The sequence below is a fragment of the Sinocyclocheilus anshuiensis genome, unplaced genomic scaffold (assembly GCF_001515605.1).
Source record: "Sinocyclocheilus anshuiensis isolate Anshui unplaced genomic scaffold, SAMN03320099.WGS_v1.1 scaffold1566, whole genome shotgun sequence".
NCBI classification, from domain to species: Eukaryota; Metazoa; Chordata; class Actinopteri; order Cypriniformes; family Cyprinidae; genus Sinocyclocheilus; species Sinocyclocheilus anshuiensis.
Window position 1 is genome coordinate 336,317 of NW_015546165.1, and position 10,465 is coordinate 346,781.

Below are 10,465 nucleotides of genomic sequence, written 5' to 3' on the forward strand. Positions count from 1 at the left end.
TGTGTGTGTGTGAGTGTGTGTGTGTGTGTGTGTGAGTGTGATTGTGAGTGTGTGTGTCACATGTTGAAGTTTCTACAGCTGATATTGTTCATATTGGTTCAGACAGACGCTCGCTCTCGCCATCTGCTACTGAACATCTGCATTCTCACAGCTGTAACACGTGTTTGTGAACAGCAGCGTTTGAGTTTCTGTGTCTGTTGCATTTGCTGCAGCAGTTTGTTATTTGCCACTATTGTTTGATGTGCTAATCATTCAGATGCTAGAATATGGCAGTCCTGTGATAATAGACGGCAGAACGAGCTCAGCGTGACACACGAGTGCTAGGGTTAGGTTAGCGTTAGCACTCAGCTCTGATCGCATGTATTCATACTCATTGATCCATTCATCAATAATTTCATCTGCTGGTAAAGCTGTTGTGTTCCTGTGATCACGTCTTACTCTGATTTATTCATTCCTGTTTCTCACTGAATGGATGTTATCTGAGAAGTTCTGACAGAAGAGCTGATGAAGGACGAGTGTCTGGTCTCTCTGTGGTGCATGAATGAACGCTCCTCCATCCGGGTCACATAACCTCTCGGGATGCCAGTCAGACGTCAGGAGAAGAGGCTGGTTTGAGACGCCTGGACGGGAGGAGTGAAGAAATCTCTCGTAAGCACAAGCCAACAGCTCCATCATGTGCTCTGTTCCTGATACAGTGGATGCATAATAACTGCTGATTCACATGAACTAAATTAACAATCAATTCAATACATCTAGAATTTCACATTTTACACTAGAACAAAATGTTGTGATTGTTTTGAGACCATGAGCTTTAAGCGGTGTCGTCAGCAAGTCGTTTCCCATCATGCTTCTAGTTTGCGCAGCTGTTGAACAGCGATGGGAACTGACAGCATCATCCACTGATTTTGTAATTTATAACAAACTGAAGTTTTCGTTAAGAGGTATATGGACATTGTATTCAAAGATAATTTCTTTTCCTGCGATAGAGGTTAGGTTTAAAATATTCCATTTAAAATACAGGATATTATAAATGTATTAATCATGAAAATTTCTTTATCCATAAATTTAAATGGGCATAAAAAATACTTTTAAAATAGTAACAGGTCACTAATTTAATATGTGAACGGGAAAATTACTGCAAATCTATTCTCGGATTTATTTTGCATAATTTGTATAGTGTTATATTCATAAAGCTGTTGATATGCTGTTTATCATTTTTAAGCGTTGAGTAAGAGAATACAAAAATACACAGATCTATACAGTATTGACAGGGTTCTCCAAACAGACGCTGTATTCTTTGTTTCCTGGACAAAATGAATTCAATTAGGCTTAGACCCTCACCATTTCTTTTTGTGACATTTTCCTAAATTAATAAAATGTCATAATTTAATTAAATTTATTATGTTCATTGGAATAGTACATCGATACCAAACGATGAACAATAATGATGGATTCTTTATTTGTTTTGTTGAAGAAAAATCACAGGAATATCTAATCAATATCTAAATGAAATCTCTCTAATGCACCTTTTGCTGGATATATATATCATCTAAGATCTTAAATGTAAGCTGTTTTTATGTTATTATTTAATAAAGTATATAATACTTTATTTAAATAGTATTTTACTCCAAGCTTTAGTCTAGTTATTTAGTCCATATTCAGAAATACTTATGTTTATTAGTACAACTGTGTTTAAGAATGTAAACATTGATATCCTCTATAAACATACGGTCTTTAACATGTAGTCGCTTTCTCTTTGTAACCCATTCACCGTTTGAATAAATGATTAATTTGTATTGCTACTAGATGCTGCAGAGTTTCTAGATTGACAACTGCCAGATTTAAATGCAAGATTGAATCTGAAAAAGTGATGATCAAAACATCTGATACTGTATATGAGAACAGATCTGCGCTTGGGGTGTAAATGTGTAAATGCAAACAAATATTGGCACTTATTCTGTAAATGTGTTTCTTTGTTCATGTTTTTCTCTTTTCTTCAAAGAAACACGTGAAGTCGTTGCAACAACCACAATATATTTCATTACGTTATATATATATATATATCACTATTCCTTTTGTGTTCATGTAGTAACAAATAGCAAGTGGTCACCATGTCTAGATTATTACATTTTTAACTAGTGTTGATTTTGCTGTAAACAATTTGGTGTTTATTTCTTTTTCATGAGACCAAAAAAATTATATTTTTACATTTGTGGAGAGCAGATGGAAAAATAACGATGTATCGAGTATCATCGAAATTTGGAAAAATATCGAGATTAGAGAGTAAATGGGCTCATGAATCATAATCAAATGAGTACAGAGACTAAGCTGCTGACGTCACCGCCCCTGCTGTCAATCACCGCCAGGCCACGCCCCTCCCGTGCGTCTTACACAAACGGCAGCAGCTCGAGAGAGTAAATAGAGAAAAGATGGCGGAGTTCATTCAGCTCAACAAACCCACCGAACCGAAACCAGCGTCCCAGAACCGGGAGCACCATCATCATCCTCCACCGGCCAAAAAAATCCGACACGAAGAGAAAATATTTAAAGCCAAGAAGATGAACGGAGGCACGGAGCAGCAGAATTACAGCAGCAAACCGAAAAACAAGAAAACCAAAACAGAGAAAGACAGAGACCAAGAGAAAGAGAAAGGCAGAGAGAGAGAGAAAGAGAGGAAGAAACACAAACTGGCGGCTGAAAATCACCTCAGTGTGAAGAAGGAGAACGGAGAGCTGAAGCTGTCGCAGAAAGGTATCGCTAGTCGCTTCGCCGCCGCCGCTCGGGCGCTGTTTGCGGCTGATAACGGGTCGCTGCTTCGCTAGCTGTGATCGGTGCGAGTGTGTGAGAGTGTGTGTGTGTTATTAAGGGTTTATTGTGTCTCGTGAACAAGTGCGTGCGCGTTTATTTGAGTGGAAACATCGACAGCGCGCTAGTTAGCTTAGCATCGGCGCGTGCAGCTGCAATGTGACGCGCGCATTAACATCTGCTGCTACAGCAGACACACATCATCATAATGCCAATAAATGCGTCTCTTTATATTCAAGTCTCAATTTAACCTGCAGGACGGCAGAATAATAGCCCGTGTTAATAAAAGCAGCATTCGAAATAGCTGCTGTCATTCCTGAAATGTCTATTCAGACACCAGAAGATCAACATTAACGATCATCGCGATTATAACAACTGCTGAAATATCTGTAATAACATTGTCATCCAGCTGAAGCTCCAGCGAAGGCTTTGATCTGTTCTGTTGTTCTGTTACTCTGTAATAAATCTGCTGTTTTCTGTCACACTGTAAACTGCGAGTGCTGAACAGTTGTGTGTTATTTGTTTCAGGCCTGTTACACACATTTGCGTTACTCCCACATAACATAATAATGAGCACTAATAAAGTAGTAACCAATCTGTCATAACAACATGAGCACAAAAGCCACATCCAGTCATTTAAGACTTGCTGCTGTCTGTCTGCTTCAGATGCTAACCAGCTACTCACACTAACTCACCCTAACTCGCACCAACTCACCCTAACTCACACCAACTCACACCAACTCACCCTAACTCACACCAACTCACCCTAACTCACCCTAACTCACACTAACTCACCCCAACTCACACCAGCTCACCCTAACTCACACTAATTCACACCAGCTCACACCAACTCACACCAACTCACACTAACTCACAGCAACTCACACCAGCTCACCCTAACTCACACTAATTCACACCAGCTCACACCAACTCACACCAACTCACACTAACTCACACCAACTCACCCTAACTCACACTAACTCACACTAACTCACACCAACTCACCCTAACTCACACTAACTCGTGCAGTGGTTTTAAACTAATTTTACTTTCACTGTATTGACAAAAGTAGTTGAAACGTTCTTCAAAACATCTTTTGTGTTCTGCAGAAGAAAGAAAGTCATACAGGTCTGGAGCGACACGAGGGAGAGTAAACGATGACAGAATTATCTTTTTTATTGTCTCTGTCTGTTTACATGCTTCCACAACAGTATTTTAGTGGTTAATAATCATGTTTTCATTAATTTCACCATTTATGCAGTTTGTCTTTATGAAAACACATTATTTTACTCTAGTACCTTGTTGAAGTGAGTCTGGCCTGTGCAACTCTGAACATGAGCACAGGAGCGTGACAGAAACGTCTGCATGAACGTGATGTGTGTGTTTGTACGAGGATCATGAAACCTGTCCAGAATGTGTTCAGGTTATAAATGCTTCTCGCAGGACTGTTCAAACCTTGTTTTTCATGACAGTTTATCCGAGTGTATGAAGATATAGTAGAACACTTTGACAGTCTAGTGAGGAATGTGACTAGTCAAAGATCTGAGCTGGTAAATTCATGACCTTTCACCAGTGTGTGTTTGAGCAGGACTCACATGCGTGTAACTGTTTCTTTCTCCTACAGAACACACCATCAAAGACAAAGAGAAGCAGAGAGACAGAGACCGTGAGAAAAAGAGAGAGAAGGACCGAGAAAAAGAGCAGGAGAAGGAGATGAAGGAGAAAAGAAAACATAAGCTGATGATGGAGATGAAGAGAGAGAATGGAGAGGTGAAGATCCAGCAGAAAGGTGAGCGATCTGTCAATCACCTGCATTTGACCTCTGACCTGCGCTCTGAATCCACATGTGAGCTTCAGTCGCTCATAACGTGCTTTTGGAAACGCGGGTTCACTTTGAACATGCACATAATTTCCAAAGGTTTTATTATATAATATGAAAAAGTCTTGGCAGCGTAAACGTGATGTGGACTGAGACGCTGTCACAGCAGAACTGAGCTTTAGAGAAGTGCTGGTCACTGAAAGACATCTGAGAAAGAGTGAACCTGCTCAAAAACACTCTCTATTGGCTGCGCGGTGTGTGTCTTTTGTTCTTTTTGCCTGATTGTTAACAACAGATATTTCCATATGAGACGAGATGTTTGTCATCACTGCAGAAATCACAATTTATTACAAAATAAGCACCATATAATTTTGTGGCCAAAAAGCCCTGGCTGATGTACTTGAACAAGATGCAACCGTTTTAGATGGCGTCATGCAATATATGACAAAACTTGTCATACTTTATTGCTTATTTAATAAACGGTATTCTAAAAAAATTGAAGTTCATCACAGTAATTGTATTATCTGGAGTGGTGCTGCAGAATGCAACTGAAAGACCAGAATGTTTGCAAATGTGCGATTTGATATCTGACTCGCTGAGTCAGTTAATCTTTCAGAGTTTTTACTGACTCGTTCACGTGATTCAAGTCATTTTTGGTTAGAGTCTGATTCTAAATAAAGCTGGAAATGCATTCAAGCTTGTGACGCTTACATTCAGTCTCTTTACTGACTTTGATCATGCACTGCCTGTCCAAAAAAAGATTGCACACGTTAATGTTTTGTTGGACCCTCTTTAGCTCTGAAACATGTGCTTTTGACATCATTATGCAACATCACATCATTTATTTCCATCAAGAGTTGCATTAATGTGTGGCTGAGATCTTGTATTGGCAGTGGGTGAGTCAGACCACTCTGTAGAGTTAAGCAGGACTGCGTGGTGCCAGTTCATATGAAAATGATTCCTCATGCTCACAATTTGAGCCTGGTGAATCTTGACATTGTCATACTGAAATATGTGCATGGGTACGTTGGGTTGTTGCGAATCATACAACATGCCAGAAACATATTAATCACCGCAATAATGATCCAGTCCTAAAATCGTCTCTGTTTGCTCATTTAAATCTAAATGGCAACTTTATTTTTTGGCCAGGCAGTGTACGACAATGTGTAAAGATCTATATTCACCATTCAACAGTTTTGTTTTTTTTAATCCAAAAAACATTCCAATATTTGATTTAGCATATTAGAGATCCAGGTGTAAGATTGAATCGACTGTGTTTGGGTGATGATTGCTTGGGTGATCAAGCAATCAGAAGTATTCTTTCAAAACCGTGATATTTATACAGCACAAATGCAGTCAGGATCACTAGAGTCATCGATTAAACTAGAACTGATTTATACTAAACTAGAAAAATGAACTGAGTGTTTTAATGTGTAAATCAGGCTAATAGTAGAGAGTAGCAGCTCTTCATCACTGGTCCTCCAGAAACAGTGCTCGATCTGAATCTGTCAGCGTAGAGACGTCCAGTCTGGATCACGCACGCAAACACACACACGTTTGCTTACTCTGCTGCTGGATTCCAGAAACATTCAGACATTCAGTCTGTTGGAAAACTTCATAATATGAAAACTCTGATGCGAGAGTTTGTCACGCTCAGCTGTTAAACTTTCACCTGTACCTCTTCATTTATGGAAACACACAGAGCCATTTTTCACTGTCGCCCCTAGATTGTGTTTAACACACACACCATCGTTTGTACACAACTGATGACTAAACTAACTAATCATGTCACGTTACTTCAAGAAAGTAGTGTGTTAGTTGCATGTTGATTTTGTATCTCAATTTTATGGCGTTTTATGACAAAAGATGTTATGTTTGTCTCACCATACATTCTTTTGGTAAAAGAAACTGAAGTATAAAATGAGTGTCATTAAAGAATCCAGAGAAATACAAGTAGATAAGTCATTCTGCTAGTAAGATGATAAGAGAGCATTAATAAACTGTTGGAGACACAGACGGACTCATTCCCACAGCTCCTCAGTGTTTCTCACACACGTTTAGCTCTGATGACGGTGTGAACACCAGCTCTCTCCATGTTCTTCTGTCTCTGCTCCTCTCTGAAGTCGGTTTGTGTCCTGTGACTGTGTTCATGGCCAGGTGTCTGATAGTCGGCCATCAGTCAGTTGGATTGTCCGTTTCTGTATTTGTATTATTAGTGTCTGTTATTTGTGATGCTGGTGGATGTCTCTGAATGAGTGCTCAACTAGTGTATTTGTGTCATCGTTCTGAGGATGTTTGTGTAAGTTAATCTTCTTTCTCCTGTGCTGTAGGTGACCGAGAGAAGCCGAAGATCGACTCCGCTGAGGATCTGCTGATGAAAAAGGTCAAGAAGAAAAAGAAAAAGAAACACAAAGAAGGTGAAAAGCGAAAGCGGCCTAAGATGTACAGCAAATCTATCCAGACGGTTTGTTCTGATCTCCCCAAATCTGGTTCAGAATTCAAGCCGCCGCCTCCTCCAGTCCAGCAGGGCGGCGCTCTGAGCTCCGTCAGCAGCCTGAAGCAGGAGAACAGCTGTGGCCAGAGCGCGAGCGCAGCAGACGGCGAGGCCAGAGCTGTTAAACTCCCCGGGCTGGAGCGGCTGGAGTTCGGCTGTCTGGTTCACGTGGAGCACCAGCCGAACGGAGGAGCTCTGGTGGCTCACGCCTACAGCAAGGAGCTCTCTGTCCTGTCTCCTGTGGAGATGCAGAGGTTTGCGCAGGAGTTTGTGACGCTGGCGTTTTGCGAGGACCAGGATGGAGCCGCTAACTACGTGATGGGTGTGATTCACGGCGCCGCCTCCTACCTCCCAGACTTCCTGGAGTACTTCTCTACTAAGTTCCCCAACTCACCCATCAAAATGGAGATCCTGGGGAAGAAGGACATCGAGACGACTAGTATGGCAAACTTCCACACTCAGGTTAGTAGATGCTAGGAATGCACGATATTGGATTTTTGCTGATATCCAATATGCTGATATTTTTCAACTCATTTTGGCTGATAGCCGATGCAGATACAGATATATTTCCTTTTGTTTGGAATAGGGTGCAACAATTAACCAATTTCACTATTAACCGCGCTTTAAAATGTCATGGTTTATTAATTGTAAAGAGTGTTTCTGTTGCACAAAACGAAAACAAAGTTACACTAGCGGTGCACGAGCTTAGAATGTCGTGCTTCTCAGAGACACAGAGGCTACTACACACACTACGACTATATCACCAAACGTACGACTATAATAACACAGTGCTGCACACACAACATGGGTGGTGAAAAGTACATTTCACACATTGCTATTTAGAAATAAATGTATGCACACGATTCTGCTATTGGTTTTAATTGAATAAATGTAATAAATAAAAAAAAATTTATGTGTGTACATTTGCACTCTATTAGGATATAATCTAAACAAGATTTAATTCATGAGGCCCCAGATGATTGTGATGTGTTGATATGTCATGTAGTGGGAGAAAAACAGCTCTCTGATGTATCGTGATTCTTTCTGTGTTTCTGTATTTTGAAGGTGTATTCAGTTGACAATTACTCAACTACATATAGTTGTTATTATTATATAGTACTATTTTAAGTACTTATGTAATTGTATCATTTAAATATTTAGTGTTTTATTATTTTTGGTATGAATAGTTGTGGCATTTCACTGGATTGGTAATGGCTGCAACATGGCAACATGAAGTACAGGGCTCCAGACTGCGACCATTTTTTCTGCCTGTGTGACTAAATGTTGTGCGCGGTCGCACTGGCGCGACCACCGCGTTGTTTAACTCATAAACGCTGCCAATTCTGTTGCATATGTGAAACATCAAACGGCAAACGAAACTGAAAGCATAATGAAACTGCGCTAGTCGTTTGAACTGTGCAGCACTTCGAGAGTAGAGCCTGGTTTATACTCGCCGCGTTAGCACGAGCGTGAATATTGAGGAAACGATGGATGGGTTTCAAGCTAAAGTAAAGTAAAAGACCGCTTCTTAAACCAAAGGTGAACATGTTGGTATTCTTGTGGGAAAAAAAACATGCAAGCACTGTCACCGACAGCAAGTTTAGTTTTACTTTTCTTTTTGTTTTCATTTGCATTATCTTTGCTGTTTACCTCGCATTACGCTATGGAGGCTCTCTTTTATTTATTTTTTATTTGATTCCTCAGTGTTTGCTAAACGTTCTGTATTTTATTAGTCGGTATATAATACAGCATGCGGTGTATGCAATGCCTCATCTTATTTGTTTGTGTTAATAAATGTTTTGTAAGCTTGTTTGTCATTGTATCTTACTGTTTTATTGTTGTTGTACTTTTTAATTTAGAATAACAATGAATCCATCTTTTGATTTAGTCTTAAAAAGTGAAAGGTATAGATTAGGGATGTCCATTTTAACCGTTTAACCAGTTAACTGACCGTAAGAATTTTGACCGATTAATACAATCAGTAAAACGGTTTAAAAAGTCATTTAATTATTTATTTTTTCAGTAATTTATCAAAATATTTAAAAATGTTTGCTGTATAGTTAAAATACGCTACGCGTATAAAAAAAAAATTGTTTTTTAGGGGGGGAAAACATAAGGCGCATTTTATTATTTCATTCAGAAATAGGCCTAATGCCGACGCGAAATGTTTACAAACATTATAATAAACACTGTAAACATAGCTAGGCTATTTTAGTTCCCCTCACTCCACAACAAAGCCTTTCAATTAACAGTATTTAGAAAAGAACAAGAATTAAAAATATAAGAAGCTATAGCAATATAAACGACAAAGCAAAACGAATTAACTTAGGTTAAAACGAAACTGAAACCAACGTTGGGTCTCTCATTCCACACAAAATCAAATGTTTCTGTATTCGCGATGTATTTGAATGCCAAATTATTATTTATTATGTCCTTCACTCGCATTCCCCACTGATAAGCTACCACTAAATATGGTAGAAACTTAATTTGCTGTAAAGTTGCTTTGCAACGATTTGTATCGTGAAACATTAACGTGTGCAATCTTTTTTTGGACAGGCAGTGCATGATCAAAGTCAGTAAAGAGACTGAATGTAAGCGTCACAAGCTTGAACGCATTTCCAGCTTTATTTAGAATCAGACTCTAACCAAAAATGACTTGAATCACGTGAACGAGTCAGTAATAACTCTGAACGATTCACTGACTCAGCGAGTCAGATATCAAATCGCACATTTGCAAACATTCTGGTCTTTCAGTTGCATTCTGCAGCACCACTCCAGATAATACAATTACTGTGATGAAACTTGAATTGAATTGAATTCCAATATCTACGTAAAACAAAATGTTTTGCATAACATCACGGAGGTACTGTGATAAAACTTAACGGCACAGATTTTACTACATAGTTTTTTTTACTACATAGTTTTTTTCCATATGTTTGACTGACTGTATTTTATTACGATAGCCTAATTAACAGACTGCATTGTCAAGGTAGCAAAGCTTAACTGTGCGCATGCGGCACCGGCACAATCACTTGAATTTTTTCCTTCTAGCAGTGGAAGAAACTACTCCTTTTAGTCCTAAAGATAATCTGAATTGTAAAAGGTTTGCCTTTATTTGTGTACATTCACAATAAAAACAAATCTTTGTGCTTTTGTAAAATAAGCCTAAAGAAAAATAGGATGCCGCTTTCTGCCATCTTGGTTTCCTTTCGCGCAGCACAGAAATGAACCGAAACTCTGCATACTAGGCTACTTGTTGCACAGTTTTTCTTTCATTTTCTTAATTTGTTATTTAAGGAAAAATATGTTTCTCTTATAGGCCTAGTTATTCGTTATATACATATATA

General features: G+C 39.0%; 1 protein-coding gene across 2 annotated transcripts in view; it reads left to right on the forward strand.

Annotated features, from left to right (window-relative positions):
• The first annotated feature begins 2,338 nt into the window (after window positions 1-2,338).
• The window catches only part of LOC107701375 (round spermatid basic protein 1-like), a 20,523-nt gene continuing 12,396 nt past the window's right edge, over window positions 2,339-10,465 (forward strand). The window contains exons 1-4 of one of the 2 annotated variants that reach the window (XM_016503373.1): window positions 2,339-2,751; window positions 4,430-4,594; window positions 6,955-7,041; window positions 7,120-7,580. In XM_016503373.1, coding sequence (XP_016358859.1) covers window positions 2,430-2,751; window positions 4,430-4,594; window positions 6,955-7,041; window positions 7,120-7,580 — 1,035 coding nt within the window. In that variant the 5' untranslated portion in view covers window positions 2,339-2,429. Of the gene's footprint in view, window positions 2,752-4,429; window positions 4,595-6,954; window positions 7,581-10,465 lie in introns of both variants that reach the window. The other variant, XM_016503371.1, reaches the window with a different exon arrangement.